Source organism: Pelophylax lessonae (genome assembly GCF_965119305.1).
Source record: "Pelophylax lessonae genome assembly, chromosome: 8".
NCBI lineage: Eukaryota > Metazoa > Chordata > Amphibia > Anura > Ranidae > Pelophylax > Pelophylax lessonae.
In genome coordinates, this window is record NC_138775.1 from 9,438,371 (window position 1) to 9,464,714 (window position 26,344).

At 41.0% G+C, this 26,344-nt stretch overlaps 1 protein-coding gene across 1 annotated transcript in view; it reads left to right on the forward strand.

Annotated features, from left to right (window-relative positions):
• HEMK1 (HemK methyltransferase 1, mitochondrial release factors N(5)-glutamine) overlaps positions 1 to 26,344 on the forward strand; it is a gene marked incomplete at its 3' end in the record, with an annotated part of 28,995 nt that overhangs the window by 1,772 nt on the left and 879 nt on the right. The window contains exons 2-10 of the mRNA XM_082266642.1: positions 1,017 to 1,211; positions 3,360 to 3,439; positions 10,094 to 10,187; positions 15,210 to 15,332; positions 16,714 to 16,778; positions 19,081 to 19,130; positions 21,007 to 21,112; positions 25,677 to 25,772; positions 25,851 to 25,964. Of these exons, the coding sequence (XP_082122768.1) occupies positions 1,017 to 1,211; positions 3,360 to 3,439; positions 10,094 to 10,187; positions 15,210 to 15,332; positions 16,714 to 16,778; positions 19,081 to 19,130; positions 21,007 to 21,112; positions 25,677 to 25,772; positions 25,851 to 25,964 (923 nt within the window). The remainder of the gene's footprint in view (positions 1 to 1,016; positions 1,212 to 3,359; positions 3,440 to 10,093; positions 10,188 to 15,209; positions 15,333 to 16,713; positions 16,779 to 19,080; positions 19,131 to 21,006; positions 21,113 to 25,676; positions 25,773 to 25,850; positions 25,965 to 26,344) is intronic.

The following is a 26,344-nucleotide window of genomic DNA, read 5'->3' on the forward strand; positions in this document are numbered from 1 at the left end:
AATTGACAGCAATAGCGTTTTTTTTTTCTATCTGTGACCCCATTGGGGAGATTTTCCTTACTTCTTGTCCCTGTGACCCCCCCCCCCCCTGTACATCATAGGGTAGAGGTAGAATGTTTTGTCACATTTTGCAGAAATGTCCTATCACTTCCTGTCTAATTGACAGCATTAAAGTTTTTTTGAATGTCTGTGACCCCCATTGGGGAGATTTTCACCCACTTCCTGTTCCTGGGACTTTACCATATGATAAAGTGGGGGTGGAAGGTTTGTTACAAGGACAGGAAGGTCCCTCTTGGAGAAATTTCCAATCCTCTCCTGTCTAATTGACAGCATTACATTTGTTTTTTTATGTCTGTGACCCCATTTGGGAGATTTTCACCCACTTCCTGTTCCTGAGACTTAACCCCCCCCCACCGCATATATGATAGGGTGGGGGTGGAATGGTTGTCACAAGGGCAGGAAGGTCCCTCTTGGAGAAATTTCCAATCACTTCCTGTCTAATTGACAACAATAAGGTATTTATTTTTCTATCTGTGAGGGAGATTTTTCCTTACTTCCTGTCCCTGTGACCCCCCCCCCTTGTACATCATAGGGTAGAGTATGTCACAAGGACAGGATATATAGGACACTATATATGATTGGGTGGGGGTGGAATGTTTGTTACAAATACAGGAGAGAGATTTCCCATCACTTCCTGTCTAATTGTCAGCAATAAGAGTTTTCTTTCTGTCTGTGACCCCACTGGGGAGATTTTCACCCACTTCCTGACTTGGGGCAATCCCTCCAATAAGGGCATAGAGCGGAATAAAAACCTAACAGAGGCTGTAACCCCCCCCCCCCCCCAGATGCTCATCCCGTGGTCTGTAGGCCCCATGTGGCCCGTTGGGTAGTTATAGTGTGTCCCTCGGGCCCCAGCAGCCCCTCCATCCTAAATCAAACAAAAAGCTGCATGGAGTTTGTCTTCATAAATGTATCATTTATCTCTTCTTCTCGCCTCCATCTTTGTTCAATTGCAGGTCATGAATGTCACCTCCCACCTGCCCCGCCTCCTCGCCAGAGCGGCCCGCCTATCGCGCCGGAGGATTGGCTCAGCCGCGGCGACCGCGGAGAACTTGGCGCGGCATTGGCGGAAAGTTTTCCAAGATGGCGGCGTTCCGGAGGCGAAGGAATCCAGCGAGATTCTAATAGCGCATGCGCTTGGAGCGAAGACGGTAAGGACAACGCACGGCGCGGGGAGAAAAAAAACATCTATTATTCTCAGTTCCTGAAGCCCAAAAAAGTAATAATATAATAAAAATTATTAAAATAATAATATAATAAAAATAAAATAATAAACGCCTAAACCCCAAAAAAAAAAAAAAATATAATATTTTTTTTTATAAAGTTATGGCATTTAGTAATTTATTATTATTATTATTATTATTATTATTATTTTTAAGGATTAGGAGTTAAAATATAACTATAGGCAAAACCTTTTTTTTCATTTTGGATAGTGCAAGGGAAGGTTATAACCCCTGTCCGATTTTTTTTTTTTTTTTTTTTTTTCTCGCCATCTTTGTCCAATTGAGATTTCCCATCACTTCCTGTCCAATAACCAAACAGGAAGTGAAAGGAAATCCCTGATAAGGGAATTACTTGGGGACCCCCAGATCACCAGAACTAGTGTCCCCATGGGAAGATTTCTCCTCTATTACTTTTCTGGGGATAAGCCAAAATTTGGGATTTTCTTTCACTTTCAATGATAATGGAATATAGAGAGGGCGAATCTCCTTAATGGGGGACACAGCAATAAAAACTGACAGGGGTTCTAATCCCTCTCCACTCTATCCAAAACAAAAAAAAGTTTGCCTTTAGTTATACTTTAAGGTTAGGGGTTATTTATTTATTATTACTTAGTTTTCATTTATTGAATTTATTTATTATTTATTTATGATTATTTTTATTTATTTGTGTATTCAATTATTATTATTATTATTAGTAGTAGTATTAACACCCTAACATAAATAATCCTAACCTAACTGTAACTCTAACCCTTTACCCTAAAGGAAAAAAATACATAAAAAAAAATTAAAATAATAATAAACAACTGAAAAAAAAAAAAAAAAAAAAAAAAATATATATATATATATATATATATATATATATATATGTGTGTGTGTGTATATATATATATATATGTGTGTATATATATATATATATATATGTGTGTGTGTATATGTATATATATATATATGTGTGTGTGTATATGTATATATATATATGTGTGTGTATATATATATATATATATATATGTGTGTGTATATATATATATATATATATATATATATATATATATATATATATATATATATATGTGTGTGTGTATATATATATATATATATATGTGTGTGTATATGTATATATATATATATGTGTGTATATATATATATATATATATATATGTATGTATTACACACACACATATATATATTTTATTTTTTTTTATTTTATATATATATATTTTTTAATATTATATATATATATATATATATATATATATATATATATATATATATATATATATATATATATATTTGTTTTTATTTTTATTTTTTTTATATATATATATATATAATTTATTTTGTGTCAGGGCGTTTAGTTATTTATTATTACTTAGTATTCATTTATTTAATTTATTTATGATTATTTTTATTTATTAGTGTCTTTTTATTTTACATTTATTTATTCATTTTTTATTGCTATTATTATTAGTAGTAGTTCTGCTAGTAGTATTAACACCCTAACAAAAATAATTTTAAAAATATAACCCCAACTCCTAATCCTAACCTTAACTCTAACCCCTTACCCTAACGAAAAAAAAAAAAAAATAGTAAATGAATAATAAAATAGAAATAAAAACTAATGGAAAAGCAACAAATGATGCAACAGATGATAGTGTTCTCTATTGGCTAATAAAAAAAAAATGCCAAAGTTAAAAAATGCTGCATAATAACGAGTAAAAAAACGCCTGAAAAATGCTCAAAGATGCTTTATTCGGGTGTGAATGCAGCCTGAGGGAGGAGAGACTGAGGAAATGCTTCCTCCTGCCTGCAGCAGACTGATGACATCATCTCAGCCTAGGCAAAGTCACTGAGTGAAGCTGAAGGACAACTTTCTACGTTCAGCCCCTGCTGCAGCCTCTCACCTTGTCTGACTGGCTACAAAGTTACAGTGTTGCAGTCTGAACTCTGGGGGAAGAGAGACTGAGGAAATGCTTCCTCCTGCCTGCAGCAGACTAGGTTGCTGTATATTGTGACGTGTCAGTAATGTATTCGTGCAGTGAAGGTAACAAGTTCTGCTTTTGTTTTTGTTGGCTGCAGTTTCGGGGTCTGGCTCGTTCTCCGGTCTCTGAAGATCAACTGAAACACATAGAGAAGATGACACAGGAGCGGCTGAAGAGGTGAGAAGGTTTCTATAGAAAATGACAAGGAGAGACTGCGGCTGCTTCATAGATTCAGGTGGCACTTTAAGGGTGCTTAAGGCATGCTAAAATGGCCATTCACTTATCGGATGTAATTTTAGGAAAATAATATTGTCAGTTTTTAGGGTTCTGTTATTTGATCATTATTTATTTATTTTATTAATTATATTTGTTTTATTTTTTTTACGATTATTATTTTTTTAATTATATATATATATATATATATATATAAATTATAAAATAAAAATATATAAAAAATACTAATCACTTCCCCAGAGTAGTACAATTTTATTTAACATTATTTTGCTCTGGTCAAAATGTGATAAAAAAAAAAATCATAAAAGAAATTATATATATATATATATTTCTTTTATGATTTTTTTTTCTTTTTTTTTTATCACATTTTGACCAGAGCAAAATAATGTTAAATAAAATTGTACTACTCTGGGGAAGTGATTAGTATTTTTTTGTTGTTGTTGTTTTACACCTTATGTTTGCTTATAGCCATGAATTTCATTGCTATATGCAAGCATTTTATCGAATAAAATCGATTTAATTTAGTTTGTTTTGTTGTGATTAGCTGTGATTGGCCACAGCTGATCACATGGTACAGATGGGCTGTGATTGGCCCTGTCGGTACCATGTGATCACTGTGACCAATCACACCTAGCAACACAGTTTTTACACAATGGTTGACATGAAAGAAAGCCATCCATTGTTTACAACTGTCATGTGACCTGCTGTTTATTGGCCACAGCGGTCACATGGTATTGGCAGCAGGCAGGTACAGTGATCAGTCATCTGGACAGAATTTTATAATAGCTGCGCTGACCAATCTGTGAATAATATTTAGAATCAAATCCACAAAAAATATACAAAGAAAAAAATGATACAATGTACGTGTTCCAACGCTGTTATCCAGCAAACTGTGATAAAATAAAAAAATATTTGTGTATATTAAACTGAAAATTAAAAAATAAATTGTCCATTAATCCATTGCGTGACAAATGTGTAAAGCTGCTCATACGGTGATATACCCATCCGGCGCGTGCCATAATCCACCACCTTCCAAACCTCACCACCAGATGGCAGTACAATATGTGCCATAATCCACCACCTTCCAAACCTCACCACCAGATGGCAGTACGATATGTGCCATAATCCACCACCTTCCAAACCTCACACTCACCACCAGATGGCAGTACATTATGTGCCTGATCAATATAATCATTCACAGATATATGCCGCGGCATTCCACTGACAGTCCCGTGTGATATCGCCATCCCAGGTCTATCCTCTCATTTCTTATTTGGTTCAGTTGGCTCCCCTCTCATGCACTCATATGATTAAACAAAATCCATCATTGCACAATTTCCCATCTGCTTTATTTAAACCCGGATCCAAGGTGCCAGAGAAAATCACATAAAAATACCACGACGAGTGGGAGGGAGGGAGCTTGTTGCTAGAAGGTCCAAACAGTGACAGATCGCGTCGCTGCACGCTCTGCTGTGGGGCGCGATCCGGGAGGTCCTATGACATCCACCTGGATCGACGTAAGGTCCATCATTCCCCCATAGGATGGAACCAGTTAAAGTATATATTTATTATTATTATTATTATTTTACAGGATTGATATATTAATTCTTAAATATTATACAGGATTTACATATTAGGTATATATAATTATTTCAATATTATACAGGATTTATATAGCATTATTATAATCAATATTATAGTACAGGATTTATGAATATTATTGTTATTATACAGGATTGATATATTATTATTTATATATTGTACGCAATTTAGTTTATTATTATCATTATTACTAAATTATTATTATACATGATTTATATATATTGTTATGATACAGAATTATTTTACAAGTCATGTGTCCACAGATAGCAGCCATCTTGGCCATGACGTATCCAATTTAGGGTGTGCCCCTATCCTCAATTGATCAATTACATTTGGAAGGATTGGGAAACAGAGATTTCGGGCACAAGAGTTTTGTTAAAAAGATTTCTTTTATTCAACACAAAACTAAATATTTTAAAATCATAGAAAAATACAGGCAAATAATTGTGTATTAAGGACACAGTGAGACCACACAACAATGGTCTATGTTATACAATATCTCAGTGCATAGAACTTATAAAAGTCGATTTACATACAGTTCAAAGTACAAGATCATTAGTAGTCATATAATCCTTGGAAACGTATTGTTTGATATCAGAAGAACCGCCGACGGACACCCAAGCAGTATGGTGCCGGTCAGCGGGGTCGACTGAAAGTATAAGTTAACATTCACCATGTAATATATGACCTTTGCTCGACATGTTTCGCTTTCTTAGACAAAAAAGCTTCATCTGGAGCATATCATTTCTTTTGTCTGTGTGAGAAATAACAGTATTTAGATAGACTACATATATATGTTACCTTATTCTCAGTATGTTATAATTACAATTGCATATCATTTATCTTTCCTTTTGATTACATATAATCGTCTTACATCTCTCAGATAAGTCCTTCTATTTTTGCAATATCAACACAATATAACATTGGGTCTTAAGTTGCATTCAGACACTAGAGGAGTTTAGGGGAAAGAACGGAGGCTGCCAATAGCGAGTATATGTGGGGATCCATGCTGTAGTTATAGTATAAGCATATATATCCTATTTATATACCTGGTAAATGGACAGAAAAAAGTATACATACCTGTACATATAGTAATCAGGCACATATCTCAATTTCCATAGAGAATTCTTTAACGAGGAGGACTGTGCGTTTTGGGAAGCTCAAAAAAGGCAATGTATAGTGACATAGTAGTGAGGGTAGTCACTCCATGTCTCATATCTGGGTGGATGAGAGCAGAAAAACAATGTTTCTCAGAGTAGTAAGCGTTTTTATTCTATGATATCACTTTAAGGGAAAGCCCATAGGAATGCTAAACCATAAGCTCAAGTGTTTTAAAGTGGTAAAGTCAGTATGCCTCATGCTTGTTATAAGAGTGTGTAAGTACCTATAGAGCCCATAAACCATCTGCCCTAAAAGGGGGGGGGGGCAACAGAAAAGACACATAGTCATTCTGGACCGTAAGAGTAGACAGGTGCCATGCGTTTATAAACGATTATACACCAACATACAGATTTTACCCATTCGTGTATGGGTTACCCCTATAGTAAAATATATATCATGTATATTGATTTGCTTTGACACACATATGTGAATATGTGTGTGTAATCAATTTAGTATCCGGCCCACCCTCCTCTATAGTAGTAGGGGGGTGACCAGGGTTATATATAAATAGGCAGTTGCTACATAGGGTCCAAGATGAGTACATGCAAAGCGTACTTAGAATAAACATAGGTAATAGATATAGTGGTAGATATATAGAGTGCCACCCAAAATGATAGATCCCTATGCAGTATGAAAGTTCCAAACATATACAGACACCTTAGCAATGCTCACCAAACTTAGGAAGGACCAGAGCTTAAATGTAGGGAGCGTGTCTCCTCTGCTTGTATGTCGGCTGTTAAGCACAGTAAGATTAAGGTGAATTCCCGGATATCACAAAAGTGTAATGTTACAGTATTAGTACTGGCCATATACAGCTTACCCCTTGCCACGCTGTTCCCAGCTTCCGCACAGTCCTCACCGGATGGGGAACCTCCACCATACCAGGGCTTGTAAATGGCGCCCTTAAGTAGCATGGATCCCGGGCGGTTCGTTTGACGAACCGCCCGGGATCCATGCTACTTAAGGGCGCCATTTACAAGCCCTGGTATGGTGGAGGTTCCCCATCCGGTGAGGACTGTGCGGAAGCTGGGAACAGCGTGGCAAGGGGTAAGCTGTATATGGCCAGTACTAATACTGTAACATTACACTTTTGTGATATCCGGGAATTCACCTTAATCTTACTGTGCTTAACAGCCGACATACAAGCAGAGGAGACACGCTCCCTACATTTAAGCTCTGGTCCTTCCTAAGTTTGGTGAGCATTGCTAAGGTGTCTGTATATGTTTGGAACTTTCATACTGCATAGGGATCTATCATTTTGGGTGGCACTCTATATATCTACCACTATATCTATTACCTATGTTTATTCTAAGTACGCTTTGCATGTACTCATCTTGGACCCTATGTAGCAACTGCCTATTTATATATAACCCTGGTCACCCCCCTACTACTATAGAGGAGGGTGGGCCGGATACTAAATTGATTACACACACATATTCACATATGTGTGTCAAAGCAAATCAATATACATGATATATATTTTACTATAGGGGTAACCCATACACGAATGGGTAAAATCTGTATGTTGGTGTATAATCGTTTATAAACGCATGGCACCTGTCTACTCTTACGGTCCAGAATGACTATGTGTCTTTTCTGTTGCCCCCCCCCCCTTTTAGGGCAGATGGTTTATGGGCTCTATAGGTACTTACACACTCTTATAACAAGCATGAGGCATACTGACTTTACCACTTTAAAACACTTGAGCTTATGGTTTAGCATTCCTATGGGCTTTCCCTTAAAGTGATATCATAGAATAAAAACGCTTACTACTCTGAGAAACATTGTTTTTCTGCTCTCATCCACCCAGATATGAGACATGGAGTGACTACCCTCACTACTATGTCACTATACATTGCCTTTTTTGAGCTTCCCAAAACGCACAGTCCTCCTCGTTAAAGAATTCTCTATGGAAATTGAGATATGTGCCTGATTACTATATGTACAGGTATGTATACTTTTTTCTGTCCATTTACCAGGTATATAAATAGGATATATATGCTTATACTATAACTACAGCATGGATCCCCACATATACTCGCTATTGGCAGCCTCCGTTCTTTCCCCTAAACTCCTCTAGTGTCTGAATGCAACTTAAGACCCAATGTTATATTGTGTTGATATTGCAAAAATAGAAGGACTTATCTGAGAGATGTAAGACGATTATATGTAATCAAAAGGAAAGATAAATGATATGCAATTGTAATTATAACATACTGAGAATAAGGTAACATATATATGTAGTCTATCTAAATACTGTTATTTCTCACACAGACAAAAGAAATGATATGCTCCAGATGAAGCTTTTTTGTCTAAGAAAGCGAAACATGTCGAGCAAAGGTCATATATTACATGGTGAATGTTAACTTATACTTTCAGTCGACCCCGCTGACCGGCACCATACTGCTTGGGTGTCCGTCGGCGGTTCTTCTGATATCAAACAATACGTTTCCAAGGATTATATGACTACTAATGATCTTGTACTTTGAACTGTATGTAAATCGACTTTTATAAGTTCTATGCACTGAGATATTGTATAACATAGACCATTGTTGTGTGGTCTCACTGTGTCCTTAATACACAATTATTTGCCTGTATTTTTCTATGATTTTAAAATATTTAGTTTTGTGTTGAATAAAAGAAATCTTTTTAACAAAACTCTTGTGCCCGAAATCTCTGTTTCCCAATCCTTCCAAATGTAATTGTTATGATACAGGATTTATATATTAATACTTATATTATTATACAGGATTTACATCTTAGGTATATATAATTATTTCAATATTATACAGGATTTATATAGCATTATTATAATCAATATTATAGTACAGGATTTATGAATATTATTATTATTATTATTATTATTATACAGGATTGGTATATTTATTATAGCATGATTTATATATCATTATTTATATATTGCACGAGATTTATTTTATTATTATCATTATTACTAAAATTATTATTATACATGATTTATATATATATATATATATATATATATAGTGTTATGATACAGGATTTACATGTTATTTAGATATTATTTAGTATTATTTAATAATTTATTTTATTATTTAGATATAGTTTTACAGGACCTGTATATTTTTAATGTTATTATTTCTCATATACAGGTTTTATATATTATTTACAGGATTTATATGGCATTTAGATATTATTATTTTACAGGATTTGTATATTTTTATTGTTATTATTATTAATATGATACACAATTTATATATTAATATACAGCATTTACATATTTAGAAATAATACAAGATTTAAATATATATATATATATATATATATATATATATATATATATATATATATATATTTAGTATTATTATAATACAGGATTTGTTAGTATTGTTGTTATGATACAGGATTTATATATATGATACATGATTCATATATACATTCTATATATTTTTTTTACAAGATACATATTATTATTATTATAATAATGATAACCATTATCATAAAATGTATTATTATACATGATTATATATATATATATATAATATAATATAAAATCTATTCTCTCTCTCTTGATTTATATATATATATATATATATATATATATATAAACGTATTATTATTTAGATGTTGTTTTACAGGATTTGTATATTTTTATTATTATTATACAGGATTTTATATATTATTTATTTAATATTTTTTTACAGGATTTATATAACGCCAGCAGTTTGCACGGCACTTTATAATTTAAAGTGAGACAGTATGGTGACAATACAATAATTCAGTACAAGAAGGTTAGGAGGACCCTGATTCTCAGAGCTTACAATCTAATAGATCTCATGTCTCTCCCCATTGCAGGGTCCCTATTCAGTATATTATTGGAGAGTGGGACTTCCTGGATCTGACCCTGCAGATGAGGCCGCCCGTTTTTATCCCGCGACCTGAGACTGAGGTAAGAGCTCGCCGCATGGGACGAATATCTCCTAATATAAGTGCCATAATTATAGCGTCAGTTAACCACTTCCATACCCGGCCAATCCTGGCACTCCGCTCCTACATGTTAAAATGACTCAAAACCCCCAAACATGATATATGAGACCCTAGGGCAGTGATGGTGAACCTTGGCACCCCAGATGTTTTGGGACTACATTTCCCATGATGCTCCTGTTCTCTGCAGTATAGTTGAGCATCATGGGAAATGTAGCTCCAAAACATCTGTGGTGCCAAGGTTCACCATCACTGCCCTAGGGAATAAAATGGCGGTTGCAATTTTTTATGTCACACGGTGTTTGCGCAGCAATTTTTCAAATGCGATTTTCTTGGTTAAAAAAAACATTTTCATAAATTAAAAAGAAAACAAAACACAATATTTATAGGGTAAAATTAAGGGAATGGCACTGTCTACTAAAAATATAAAATGGTGTGAGTGGTAGTGGATAATCAAGAAAATGTGTAATGGTAGATTAGAAATACACAAATTACAGCAATAAATATCACAAAGAAAAAATATGCAGTGGGTAAATAATGAGAAGTGGTGAAATATAAGAAAAAAAAGTGCCAAAATGAAATAGTGACAAATAGAGTATCAGTTGTTGTAGTGAGCGAGCGTACACAAAAAAATATAAATATATATATATATCAAATATATAAAGTGCAATGTAGGTGCAGGATAATCAATAAAGTGACAATGTGCACAAAGTGGCCCCTGTAAAGACAGTAAAGTGACCTGTGCACATAGCCAATAAATTAAATAATAATAATAATTAAATAATAAATTAAATAATAATAATAATTAAATAATAAATTAAATAATAATAATAATTAAATAATAAATTAAATAAAGTGACCAGGTGTCAGCAAATAAAGTTCATATAGCCAATAGAACAAAATAAAGTGGCTAAGTGACAAAATATCAATCCAATAAAAGTGACTAAGTGGCGTAAACAGTCCGTAAATGGGTAAAAGTGACGAAAATCTTCGTATAAGAAATATATACTGGAGGTGACCCGTGGTGGGTAATATGGTGAGGTGCTCGGTGACCCGTAGGGTAGGTAGCCAACTCACCGGAAATACCCACCCCACACAGGGGTAAAGATCCCTCAGATGGATCCTGGTCCCCTCTGGTGGCCCTGGGATGAGGATGTGCCAGGGGTGCCCTGTAGGGCCCTGGAGTAGACAGAGGTTCCTGTAGGAAAGCCTGGGTCCCGAGGGGGGTCCGCACTCACATGGGGTGTAGTATCCAGTGTCAGCCAATCACAGCGGGATAGGGTGTGGGCAGGTAAATCATGTAGGGCAAAGAAATGCTAATAGTGTAATCCTGTATGTTTAAAAGCCTTTATTCTAACAAAAAATATACAAATGGGTACTCGCATTCAGTCAGTAATACACAAGCGTCAATCTGTCCCTTGGAACGCAATACGTTCCACGCGAATACCGGAACCGGAATTGATGCAACGGTGCTTTACGCGTTTCGTAATTAAACGTCTTCAGCAGAGTACCCATTTGTATATTTTTTGTAAGAATAAAGGCTTTTAACATACAGGATCACACTATTAGCCTTTCTTTGCCCTACATGATTTACCTGCCCACACCCTATCCCGCTGTGATTGGCTGACACTGGATACTACACCCCATGTGAGCGCGGACCCCCCTCGGGACCCAGGCTTTCCTACAGGAACCTCTGTCTACTCCAGAGCCCTACAGGGCACCCCTGGCACATCCTCATCCCAGAACCCCCAGAGAGGACCAGGATCCATCTGAGGGATCTTTGCCACTATTCCCATACCCGCTTTTTACCCCTGTGTGGGGTGGGTATTTCCGGTGAGTTGGCTACCTACCCTAGGAGTCACCGAGCACCTCACCATATTACCCACCACGGGGTCACCTCCAGTATATATTTCTTATTCGAAGATTTTCATCACTTTTACCTCTTTACGGACTGTTTACGCCACTTAGTCACTTTTATTGGATTGATATTTTGTCATTTAGCCACTTTATTTTGTTCTATTTGCTACATGAACTTTATTTATTGGCTGACACCTGGTCACTTTATTTAATTTATTGGCTATGTGCACAGGTCACTTTACTGTCTTTAGGCTCCGTTCACATGTCAGCGTATGGATCGCGGGCAGAACCGCCGCGGTTCCGCCCGCGATCCGGAGATTATTGCAAATCGCGGGACGCCTGTGCGTTGCCCGTTGATTTGCAATAGCCCCCCAAACGCTGAGCGATGTTGCCGCGATTTCCGCCTGTAACATCGCGCAAAAAAAAAAAAACGCGGGACGCAATACGCGCCAAAGAAGCTATTGTACTTTTTTTGGGCGTAATGCGTCCCGCGATTTTTTTTTTTGCGCGATGTTACCGCGATTCGGCAGGCGGAAATCGCGGCAACATCGCTCAGCGTTTGGGGGGCTATTGCAAATCAACGGGCAACGCACAGGCGTCCTGCGATTTGCAATAATCTCCGGATCGCTGGCGGAACCGCAGTGGTTCTGCCCGCGATCCATACGCTGACATGTGAACGGAGCCTTACAGGGGCCACTTTATTTTGTTCTATTGGATATATGAACTTTATTTAATTTATTATTTAATTATTATTATTATTTAATTTATTGGCTATGTGCACAGGTCACTTTACTGTCTTTACAGGGGCCACTTTGTGCACATTGTCACTTTATTGATTATCCTGCACCTACACTGCACTTTATATATTTGATATATTTATATTTTTTTGTGTACACTTGGCTCACTACAACAACTGATACGCTATTTGTCACTATTTCATTTTAGCACTTTTTTACTTATATTTCACCACTTCTCATTATTTACCCACTGCATATTTTTTTCTTTGTGATATTTATTGCTGTAATTTGTGTATTTATAATCTACCATTACACATTTTCTTGATTATCCACTACCATTCACACGGTTTTATATTTTTAGTAGACAGCGCCATTCCCTTAATTTTACCCTACACTTTTATTATATAGTCTTTGGCTATATTAAAGGGAGGCTGCAGCCTACATATACATCCATATTACATTTTCCTAAGCGCGGAGCCTATCGCCTTCAAAACACAACATTTACTCCAATTTTTGTGCACAGGCCAATCCATATACACTTAGAGCCGGTCCACACTAGCGCGACTTGTCAGGCAAGTTGCGCTCCCTCGCGGTCCATTGACCGCTACAAGACCCGTTCTAATGGAGCGACACAAGTCGCTCCGACTTAGAAAAAGGGTCCTGTACTACTTCGGGGCGACCTCGGAGTGACTTGCATAGACTTCCATTATGTGAAGTCCCTGCAAGTCGCTCCAAAGTCGCATGCATGGGAATGCACAAGTCGCCCCCGAAGTAGTAAGGAGTCGCGTCGCCTCAGTGTGAACCGAGCCTTAAGGTGTCTTTTTTTTATTTATTTATTTATTTTTTGACCAAAAATATGTAGCAAAATACAAATAGGCCTAAAATTATGAAAAAAAAATGTGATTTTTCATTTTTTTTTCTTCTTTTGGGAATGTTATATAGAAGAAAGTAAGAAATATTTGTTTTCTTTTTTTTTTTTTATTTCCGCGTTGTTTGTACAGGAAATGCCAGGAGATTATTCATCAGCTCAGGCGGTTGGCACTTTACTGGGCATTGTCTTATTGGCAGAGGAATTTCACCTCGCGTACGATAATAAAAATTGCGCAATGCAGAGTTTTCATAGAGCGCGCTGTGTGCTGATGTCACAGAACGCTTCGCATTCGCTGCTTCCTGGGTATAATAAATACACAAACCGTGTTCTCCTCTGTGGGGCCCCTCTGTCTGTCCCAGGACCGCTAAATTTAGACTTTTAAACCAGTTCAGCTCCGGAAGGTTTTACCCCCCCCCCCCTCCTGACCAGGCCATTTTTTGCAATACAGCACTGCGTTACTTTAACTGACAATTGCGCACTGTACCCAAATAAAATTGATGTATTTTTTTCCCCACAAACAGAGCTTTCTTTTGGTGGTATTTGATCACCTGTGCGTTTTTTTTTTTGCGCTATAAACAAAAAAAGAGCAACAGTTCTGAAAAAAAAATAAAAAATAAAATAAAAAAAAATATATATATATATAATATAATCTTTTTACTTTCTGCTATATAACCTTCCCCAATTTTTTTTTCTTTTAAATCAAATATATATATATATATATAGAGAGAGATTTAGAGATTATATATATATAATCTCTATTTGGAATATAAAGTAATTTTCTAGTAAAAAAAAAGAGTAGATTTTTACATGTAAGAGTGAAGTGTCGGACTAGGCTTGGGAAGGAGTTGGTTAACCACTTCTGGACCAAAAGGATTTACCCCCTTAATGACCAGGCCATTTTTTTTCGATTCGGCACTGCGTTATTTCTACTGACAATTGCGCGGTCGTGTAACGCTGTACCCAAATAAAATTGATTTCCTTTTTTTCCCACAAACAGAGCTTTCTTTTGGTGGTATTTGATCACCTGTGCGATCTTCTTCTTTTTTTTTTTTTTTTTTTTTTTTTTTTGCGCTATAAACAAAAAAAGAGCAACAGTTCTGAAAAAAAAATAATATATATATTTTTTTACTTTCTGCTATATAACATTCCCCAATTTTTTTTCTTTAAATCTCATATATATATATATATATATATATATATATATATATATATATATATATATATATATATATATAATATGAAGTATAAAGTAATTTTCTAGTAGTTTTTTATCTTTTGCGCTATAAACAAAAAAAAAGAGCGACCATTCTGAAAAAAAAACTATTTTTTACTTTCTGCTATATAACATTCCCAATAAAAAAAAAAAAAAAAATGGGGGTAAAATTATCCGGGGCTGAAGTGGTTAAGTAGAGAGGGCGTGCTTCATTGGCCGGGTACAAGCAGATTAAACTTCAACTTTATGGTTGGCACTGGAAAGGTTTTAGGGAATAGTTTTTTTTTCTCTCTTTTCTGGAATTCCCAGGAACTGGTCGGACTGGTTCTGGCGGATTGTCCGGGGTTGAGGCAGTCGGCTGAGCCCAGAATCCTGGAGGTGGGCTGTGGTTCTGGCGCCGTGTCCTTGGCTTTGCTGCGGAACATTCCCCAGGTATTGCACAGAATTCTATACACAGGAATGTAACCCAAAGAGGAAAAATGTATTACCAGTCCTAGGATGTGCTGGCTGCATTTGCTTTCTTTTTTCAAGCTTTTTTGCATTTTTTTTTTTTTTGTTTTTTGTTTAACCCCCTCCTCCCCCAGTGATCCTGCTGGTAACAAACTTCCTGTCCTACAGTGACAACGCTCACTTATCCTACTGTATCTATGGAGCAATGTTGTCACCCTAGGACTGGACTAAAGAACACGCTCACCCCTTCCCTCTATAACAGTGGTCTCTATACTTCGGCCCGGAGGCTAGACATGGCCCTTTATCTGGCTCTTAGAACACTATTCATCCCACTGACACCAATGATGGGGCACTATTCATCCCACTGACACCAATGATGGGGCACTATTCCTCCCACTGACACCAATGATGGGGCACTATTCCTCCCACTGACACCAATGATGGAGCACTATTCCTCCCACTGACACCAATGATGGCGCACTATTCCTCCCACTGACACCAATGATGGCGCACTATTCCTCCCACTGACACCAATGATGGCGCACTATTCCTCCCACTGACACCAATGATGGAGCACTATTCCTCCCACTGACACCAATGATGGTGCACTATTCCTCTCACTGACACCAATGATGGGACACTATTCCTCCCACTGACACCAATGATGGGGCACTATTCCTCCCACTGACACCAATGATGGGGCACTATTCCTCCCACTGACACCAATGATGGGGCACTATTCCTCTCACTGACATTAATAATGGGGCACTATTCCTCCCACTGACACCAATGATGGGGCACTATTCCTCCCACTGACACCAATGATGGGGCACTATTCCTCCCACTGATACCAATGATGGGGCACTATTCCTCCCACTGACACCAATGATAGGGCACTATTCCTCCCACTGACACCAATGATGGGGTACTATTCCTCTCACTGACACCAATGATGGGGCACTATTCCTCCCACTGACACCAATGATGGGGCACTATTCCTCTCACTGACACCAATGATGGGGCACTATTCCTCTCACTGACACCAATGATGGGGTACTATTCCTCTCACTGACACCAATGATGGGGTACTATTCCTCTCACTGACACCAATGATGGGGCACTATTCCTCCCACTGACACCAATGATGGGGTACTATTCCTCTCACTGACACCAATGATGGGACACTATTCCTCCCGCTGACACCAATGATGGGGCACTATTCCTCCCACTGACACCAGTCCAGGAGAATTGCATCCAGTACAGTATATGGTAGTTGCAGTATGTGAAGGATAGGAAGGGGGGATGTGGATGGGTGACATCATATTCTCCTTCTTATAAATACATTGCTTGTGTTGTGTCTCAGGCTCGTGTCCTGGCCATAGATAAAACCGAGGCGGCTGTGACTCTCACCCGAGATAACGCAGAGAGGTAAGTGACCGAGGATACCAACCAATAAGAGGAGATTTCTGATTAAGATTTTGTTGGCTTTATTCTCTTTAATAACTGACACCATAAATTCCTCTATGAATCAGATTCAGCTTCCTACCAACCCAATGTAGAACTCCGCCTATACTGGTATGGACTGGGTAATGTGTTATAATCTATACTGGTATGGACTGGGTAATGTGTTTAGGATCTATACTGGTATGGACTGGGTAATGTGTTAGGATCTATACTGGTATGGACTGGGTAATGTGTTAGGATGTATACTGGTATGGACTGGGTAATGTGTTAGGATCTATACTGGTATGGACTGGGTAATGTGTTATAATCTATACTGGTATGGACTGGGTAATGTGTTTAGGATCTATACTGGTATGGACTGGGTAATGTGTTAGGATGTATACTGGTATGGACTGGGTAATGTGTTAGGATCTATACTGGTATGGACTGGGTAATGTGTTAGGAAGGAAAGGATGCCACATAATTTGATGGAAATGAAAATTATCACCCTACAGAGGGTTGAATTCAAAGACACCCCAAAAATCAAAGTGAAAATATGATGCAGCAGGAGAGTCCATTTTGCTGAAATTTCATTGCAGGACCTCAGAATGGTCCTCAGTAGTTTGTATGGCCCCCATGTGCTTGTATGCATACCTGACAATGTCGGGGGAAGCTCCTAATGAGACGACGGATGGTGTCCTGGGGAATTTCCTCCCAGATCTGGACCAGGGCATCACTGAACTCCTGAACAGACTGAGGTGCAACCTGGCGGCGTCGGATGGACCGAAACATAATGTCCCAGAGGTGTTCTATTGGATTTAGGTCAGGCGAGTGTGGGGGCCATTCAATGGTATCAATTCCTTCATCCTCCAGGAACTGGCTGCATACTCTCACCACATGAGGCTGGGCATTGTCCTGCACCAGGAGGAACCCAGGACCCACTGCACCAGCGTAGGGTCTGACAATGGGTCCAAGGATTTCATCCCAATACCTAATGGCAGTCAGGGTGTCATTGTCTATCCTGTAGAGGTCTGTGCGTCCCTCCATGGATATTCCTCCCCAGACCATCATTGACCCACCACCCAACCGGTCATGCTAAACGATGTTACAGGCAGCATAACGTTCTCCACGGCATCTCCAGACACTTTCATGTCTGTCACATGTGCTCAGGGTGAACCTGCTCTCATCTGTGAAAAGCACAGGGTGCCAGTGGTGGAGCTGCCAATTCTGGTGTTCAATGGCAAATACCAATCAAGCTCCACAGTGCCAGGCAGTGAGCACAGCGCCCACTAGAGGCCCTCAGGTCACCCTCATGAAGTCTGTTTCTGATTGGTCAGAGACATTCCCACCAGTGGCCTGCTGGAGGTCATTTTGTAGGGCTCTGGCAGGGCTCATCCTGTTCCTCCTTGCACAAAGGAGCAGATACCGGTCCTGCTGATGGGTTAAGGACCTTCTACGGCCCTGTCCAGCTCTCCTAGTGTAACTGCCTGTCTCCTGGAATCTCCTCCATGCTCCTGAGACTGTGCTGGGAGACGCAGCAAACCTTCTGGCAATGACACGTATTGATGAGCCATCCTGGAGGAGTTGGACTGCCTGTGCAACCTCTATAGGGTCCAGGTATCTCCTCCTGCTACCAGTAGTGACACTGACCCCAGCCAAATGCAAAACTAGTGACAAACAGTCAAATAAGAGTAGGGGAAAAAAAATTCATTGGCCTCCACCTGTAAAACCATTCCTGTTTTGGAGGTTGTCTCATTGTTGCCCATCTAGTTCACCTGTTAATTTCATTAACACCAAAGCAGCTGAAACTGATTAACAACCCCCTGTACTACTTAACTGACCAGATAAATATCCTAGGAGTTTGACTGATGCTATACTCTGAATAAACAGTGTTTCTTTTAACTCTTTTGAGCAGTGTATAAACAGTGTGTGTGTATGTGTGTGTATATAAATATATATGTATGTGTATATATACACATTTTTTGTAATATAAAAAATAACAATTTAATAATGTGGGTAAGGGATCTCCATGCACTCTGTGTTAGCCAAAAAGATTGTAGAAATAAGGTAACTCTTTCTACTTCCCACCCACCTCCTTATCTGGATAATTTCTCTTTAAATAATCCGGTGCCGTGCCTCCTAGGAAATCATTTACATTTTATTTTTGGATGGAGGAAATTTGTAGAAAAGAAATTTGAAGCATTATAATTATAATGGATACATACATGGAATGATCGGGGATACGTGTTATTGTCCAATCACCTCTCTCTCTATTTTTGTTCTGCAGACTCAATCTAGAGCATCGAATCCAGATTCTTCAGCATGACATATTGTCAGGTTAGACTTTCTGTTCTGGCAAATTGTCTCTAGCAACCCTTCCCCCACCTCCAGCAACCCTTCTCCCGCTTTCAGCAACCCTTCCCCCACCTCCAGCAACCCTTCTCCCGCTTTCAGCAACCCTTCCTCCACCTCCAGCAACCCTTCTTCTGCCTCCAGCATCCCTTCTTCTGCCTCCAGCATCCCTTCTTCTGCCTCCAGTAACCCTTCTTCTGCCTCCAGTAACCCTTCTTCTGCCTCCAGTAACCCTTCTTCTGCCTCCAGCATCCCTTCTTCTGCCTGCAGTAACCCTTCTTCTGCCTCCAGTAACCCTTCTTCTGCCTCCAGTAACCCTTCTTCTGCCTCCAGCATCCCTTCTTCTGCCTGCAGTAACCCTTCTTCTGCCTCCAGTAACCCTTCTTCTGCCTCCAGTAACCCTTCTTCTGCCTCCAGTAACCCTTCTTCTGCCTCCAGCATCCCTTCTTCTGCCTGCAGTAACCCTTCTTCTGCCTGCAGTAACCCTTCTTCTGCCTCCAGCATCCCTTCTTCTGCCTCCAGTAACCCTTCTTCTGCCTCCAGTAACCCTTCTTCTGCCTCCACTAACCCTTCTTCTGCCTCCAGTAACCCTTCTTCTGCCTCCAGTAACCCTTCTTCTGCCTGCAGTAACCCTTCTTCTGCCTCCAGTAACCCTTCTTCTGCCTCCAGTAACCCTTCTTCTGCCTGCAGTAACCCTTCTTCTGCCTGCAGTAACCCTTCTTCTGCCTCCAGCATCCCTTCTTCTGCCTCCAGTAACCCTTCTTCTGCCTCCACTAACCCTTCTTCTGCCTCCAGTAACCCTTCTTCTGCCTCCAGTAACCCTTCTTCTGCCTCCAGTAACCCTTCTTCTGCCTGCAGTAACCCTTCTTCTGCCTCCAGTAACCCTTCTTCTGCCTCCAGTAACCCTTCTTCTGCCTCCAGTAACCCTTCTTCTGCCTCCAGTAACCCTTCTTCTGCCTCCAGCATCCCTTCTTCTGCCTCCAGCATCCCTTCTTTTGCCTCCAGCATCCCTTCTTTTGCCTCCAGCATCCCTTCTTTTGCCTCCAGCATCCCTTCTTCTGCCTCCAGTAACCCTTCTTCTGCCTCCAGTAACCCTTCTTCTGCCTCCAGTAACCCTTCTTCTGCCTCCAGCATCCCTTCTTCTGCCTCCAGCATCCCTTCTTCTGCCTCCAGCATCCCTTCTTCTGCCTCCAGCATCCCTTCTTCTGCCTCCAGCATCCCTTCTTCTGCCTCCAGCATCCCTTCTTCTGCCTCCAGCATCCCTTGCTCTGCCTCCAGCAACCCTTCCGTCTCACCCTTCTTCTGCCTCCAGCAACCCTTTTCCACCTTCTTCTGCCTCCAGCAATGCTTTGTCCACCTCCAGCAACCTTTCCTCCGCCTCCAGCAACCCTTCCGTCTCACCCTTCTTCTTCCTCCTGCCCATCTTCGCAATCTTTCTTCTGCCCCCAGTAACCCTTTTTCTGCCTCCAGTAACCCTTTTTCTGCCTCCAGTAACCCTTTTTCTGCCTCCAGTAACCCTTTTTCTGCCTCCAGTAACCCTTTTTCTGCCTCCAGTAACCCTTCTTCTGCCTCCAGCAACCCTTCTTCTGCCTCCAGCAACCCTTTTCCGCCTTCTCCTGCCTCCAGCAACCCATCTTCTGCCTCCAGTAACTATTTCTTAATCACTGACAATCCTTTCTCAACCACTGACAACCCTTTCAGTAATCCTCCCTCCACCTCCAGTAACCCTTCCTCTGCCTCCAACAAATCTTCCTTTGTGTCCGCCAGCCTTTGTTTCGCCTCCAGCAACCCTTCCTCAATCTCCAGCAACCCTTCTGTCTCCAGCAACCCTTCCTCAATCTTGCCTCCCTCTCTAACACAGACCCTGCAGAGCACCTCCTCACCCTGGGCCCTGTGGACGCTTTGGTCAGTAACCCTCCCTACATATTCACAGAGGACCTGTCTACTTTGGACCCGGAGATCTTAAGGTGAGGCCCCCTTTTTCTATTCATCCATCTGACTGTATCTACTGCTAGTAAATCAAACACAGCTGGACTGTCTGATTTATTCTAGAACATCTTACCATTTGAGAGATTGGCCTCCCCATCAAGGCTTAACCTGTTCATGACTTGAAAGGTGGGATCATTGAAGCCTAAATGCTCAGACTGAATTTAGCAGTGTCAGTAGAGATGGTGCTGTGCCTTTCTCTAACCTCTAGATGGCGCTGTTCCTTTATCTATACACAGCCCCGGATGAGTGGAATAAGCAGGGCTGCTGTTAGAAATAACAGGGCCCCCCCCGTACAGCCTACCTGGCAGGGCCCCCCCCCCCCAAAATATATCAAGACAATATTTTCACTAAAAATACACTAAAATCATTATTAGCGGACACAAACATAACAGAGAACCCGTGTAAATTAGCCCTTTTAAATAGTTTTTTTACGTAAAGAAAAAAAATTATAATTTTTTTTAAAAATGTTTACAATTACTTTATTTTACAATTTTTTTTAAAATTTTTATTATAATGTTTAACCACATACCGCAAATCAATGTAGATCTATGTCGGCTGCAATAAGTGGTTGTAGCGGGATGATGCCTGCAGCTAGAGGCCTCATCCCGGTACCATTTTGGGAGCCGCTCGATTGTTACTCCAGTGAGCGGGAGGGGATGCCCCCGCCGCCACCTTCCGCGACCTTGCCCAGGTCTCCCGTCCCACCAGGAGACCCGAGCAACCAGCCGGCACGTCCGTGACGTCACGTCTGGGTTACTCGGCTGCTAAAGGCACCGAATTTTCAAAGTGACTGTATTCAAAAATGCAGTTTTTTTTTTAAACCTGTGCTAAAATTAAAAAAAATAAAAAAAAGAAGAAAAAAAAACCTCCAAATTTTAACCACCCCCGTCGCCGTGAGCTTCAGGACCAGTCGCAGAGCACAGTGCTGCTCGCGCATGGGCAGCGGGCACCCGGCTGTGATGTCACAGCCGGGTGCCCATAGTAGAGATGCCGGTGCTACCGAGGGAGAACACGGCTGGATCCTTAATGAGCAGGCCATCTTTTGCGATTCGACACTGCGTTACTTTAATGGACAATTGCGCGGTCGTGCGATGCTGTACCCAAATAAAATGTACGTCCTTTTTTTCCCCACAAACAGAGCTTTCTTTTGGCGGTATTTGATCACCTGTGTGATTTTTTATTTTTTTTTTTTCGCTATAAACAAAAAAAGAGCGACAATTCTAAAAAAAAAAAAAATATATATTTTTCACTTTCTCCTATATAACATATAACGAATTTTTGGCCAATTTGTTTTCTGCTACATATTTTTGGTAAAAAAAATCCCAATAAGCGTATTTTGATTGGTTTACAAAAAAGTTATCGCGTCTACAAACTAGAGGAAAGATTTATGTTATTTTTTTTACTAGTAATGGCGGCGATCTGCGATTTTTAGCAGGACTGCGACATTGCGGCGGACAGATCGGACCCCTAACTGACATTTTTGACACTTTTGGGGGGACCAGTGACATTACTGCAGTAATCAGTGCTAAAAATATGCACTGTTACTGTAATAATGACACTGGCAGGGAAGGGGTTAACACAGTGGGTGATTAAAGGGGTTAAATGTAAGCCTAGGGGAGTGTTTTCTAACTGGGGGGAGGGACTTGTGAAATGACCATAGAGACCTGTGTTCCTATATAGAAGTTCAAAATAAGTTAGCCGCGTTCAGAAGAGATACAAAGTTTCAAACCGATCCCCCAGTGAAGATAAAAACAAACTCGTGCTGTCAGTATATCCACCACCAGGAAGGTATAAACATGCAGCCTCTTACCAGATGGTCTAAAGAAAACAGGGTTCAATCAGGGTGAAGCAGACATCTGTCACAGACCAACAGGCGAATCCAACCAGGTAGCATAGATCAGTGTTTTTCAACTCCGGTCCTCAGGGCACACTAACAGGCCAGGTTTGCAAGAAAACTGAAATACATCACAGGTGATTTCATTTGCTGCTCAGTGATTGCAGTATTCTAGTCTGCATCTCCCCAAGGTGATACTTAAAATCTGGCCTGTTAGTGTGCCCTGAGGACCGGAGTTGAGGACCACTGGCATAGATATCAATCATATAAAAGTGTTTGTCCAGGCGAATGGACCCAACATATAGAGTAGTTCCTCGTAATAAAAATGAAATAACAATATCATTGCGCAGACATCCTTAACCACTTTACCACCGGAGGATTTTGCTGTCTTCCGTCCAGGCCACTTTTTGCGATTCGGCGCTGTGCGACTTCAACTGACAATTGCGCGGTCGTGCGACGCCGTACCCAAACGAAATTTACGTCCTTTTTTTCCCACAAACAGAGCTTTCTTTTGGTGGTATTTGATCACCTGTGCGATTTTTACTTTTTGCGCTATAAACAAAAAAAGAGCGTTTATTTTGAAAAAATAACAATATTTTTAACATTTTTTTATATGAAATTCCCCCCAAAAAAGATGTAAAAACCAATTTTTTTAAAAATTTTTGGCCAATTTGTTTTCTGCTACATTTGTTTGGTAAAAAAAATCGCAATAAGCGTATTTTGATTGGTTTGCGCAAAAGTTATTGTGTTTACTAACAAAGGGAAAGATTTCTGTCATTTTTGGTGTTTTTTTTTTAACGCGTAATGGCGGCGATCTGCGATTTTTTTTTTTGCGGGACTGCGACATTGCGGCGGACAGATCGGACCCTTGACTGACATTTTTGACACTTTTGGGGGTACCAGTGACATTACTGCAGTAATCAGTGCTATATATATGCACTGTTACTGTAAAAATGACACTGGCAGGGAAGGGGTTAATTTTATTGGAGAGGGAGGGGTTAATGTATGCCTGGTGCTTACTGACGTGTAGGGGGGGAGGTGACTGAGTGAGTCATGGACAGATCGGATGTCCAGCTATGCTGAACACTCCGATCTGTCAGTCCCTGTCACTATGGAGATCCGCCCGCTGTGTGTAAACACAGCGGGCGGATCTCCAGACTCGATCCCCGACGATCGGGTAAGAGCAGCGGCGATCGCCGCTGCTCCTCCCCTGGCCCGACTCCCGCTGTGAATGAAAACAGCGGGAGCGAGCCTCCGGCGGCGCGCAAGCGCCGCCCAGAAGGGGGAGTGTCTGACGACGTAGTACTACGTCGTCAGACGATAACGAGCCACTCTGCCGCAGTAATATTACTGTGAGCAGAGGTAAAGTGGTTAAAAGGGCTTTATTATACATATAATGGAACTCTGCACACAAGGTACTCACATTACATCCAAAGATAAAAGGCATATAATGAAAACAGCGTGTGTCTGTTTCTCATCCAAAAATATGGCCGACCTCCAACAGCATACCAGCAGCATCATGTGGTTAGGCTCCTCCCAACATGTTTCGTCACACTTGACATCATCAGGGGATAGAAGGATCACAGGCGCTCTGTGATAATTTCAGAGAGAAGAACGGTCAGCTGTGTTTACAACAGCTGACCGTCGTTCTCTCTCAGCGGGGAGCGATCGCGGGTGCCCGGCGGCAATTGCGGCCACCGGCCCCGTAGATCGGCATCCCCGCTGCCTAGTGGGGGCGAAGCGCGCTGTCCCCAGCACCTTGCGCGTGACTGACATAGAGCTACGCCGGTTCACGCAGGAGAGCCAGCCTGCCGCAGTAGAACTCAAGTCAGCAGATTACACTTTTTGTAGCTGCTGACTTTTAATAAACAAAAAATAAACAAAAAATAAAAAATGACTGGAACTTCGCTTTAAATTAAAAATACCCGCTCTGCTTTTAGTTATTTTAATAGTAAGCAGCTCCCTCCAATCAGAAAGTGCAGGGTCTGGAGGAGGACCAGAGGAAGACTGGAGTCTGCTGAATGCTGAGATTAGGGGAGGTGGAGGCAAAGGAATGCTGCAGCTGAACATAGAGGCACAGAATCTGTAGGAGGAGCTCTGTACTCCTCTCTGCTGCTATTTGGTGAGACTGGGAGCAGGTTGGGGAGCAGGGACGAGCATGGCTGCACAGAGAAGTGCAGCATCTGCTGGAGCATTTCTGTCCTCCTCTCTGCTGCTAATTGCTGAGACTGGGAATGGGTTGAGGGGGCAGAGATGAGCACAGCTGCAAAGAGAGGTGCAGCATCTGCTGGGGCAGTTCTGTCCTCCTTTTTGCTGCTAATTGCTGAGACTAGGAACGGGTTGGGGGGCGGAAACGAGCCCCTCCACGGCTGCACAGAGAAGTGCAGCATCTGCTGGAACAGTTCTGTCCTCCTCTCTGCTGCTGAGACAAGGTGGTGGCAGAAAGGAGGGGGGTGCTGGAGAGGGGTGAGGACCACATGAAATGGCCTGGGAGGGGTGGATTCGGCCCGCGGGCCTTGTGTATGACACCTGTGCAGTAAATTGATGGGTTTAGTTTCGCTTTAGGCAGAATTTACAGTATAGAGAGGTTTTTTTTTTTTTTTTTATACTCACACTAGATACCCGGTGATCTGGTTGGCTGAAAACATTCACAGACATCTGATTGGATAACGCCATGCTGGTTATAATTGCCCCTCCCTTATCTCCAGGTATGAGGACCGCGCAGCATTAGATGGCGGCCCTGATGGAATGGATGTGATGAAGGCTATTCTACGTCTTGCACCTCTCCTGCTGAACCCCGGAGGGTAGGTGAGCCTCACCAATACCGCCCAACCGTTCCCTATATCAGGGCAGCATATCACCCAAATATTCTACATTTCCAGATCCATCTTCCTAGAGGGAGACCCCCGACACCCGGACATGGTGCGGGAGTGGCTGCAGAACCGACCCGAGCTTCAGCTGCAACTTCTCAATGTGGTGAAAGACTTCTGCAGCAAGTATGTCTGTCTGCAGGACACACAGAGGGGGACCGGGGGGGACACACAGAGGGGGACCCGGGGGGGGGGGGGGGAAACACAGAGGGGATCCGGGGGGGACACACAGAGGGGATCCGGGGGGGACACACAGAGGGGGTCTGGGGGGACACACAGAGGGGGTCCGGGGGGAACACACAGAGGGGGTCCGGGGGGGACACACAGAGGGGATCCGGGGGGGACACACAGAGGGGGTCTGGGGGGTCTGGACACAGAGGGGGTCTGGGGGGACACATAGGGGGGGTCCAGGGGGACAAACACAGAGGGGTTCCGGGACAAACACAGAGGGGGTCCGGGGGACACACAGAATACATGGCAGCACAATGCAGATGCCTCTTAACCAC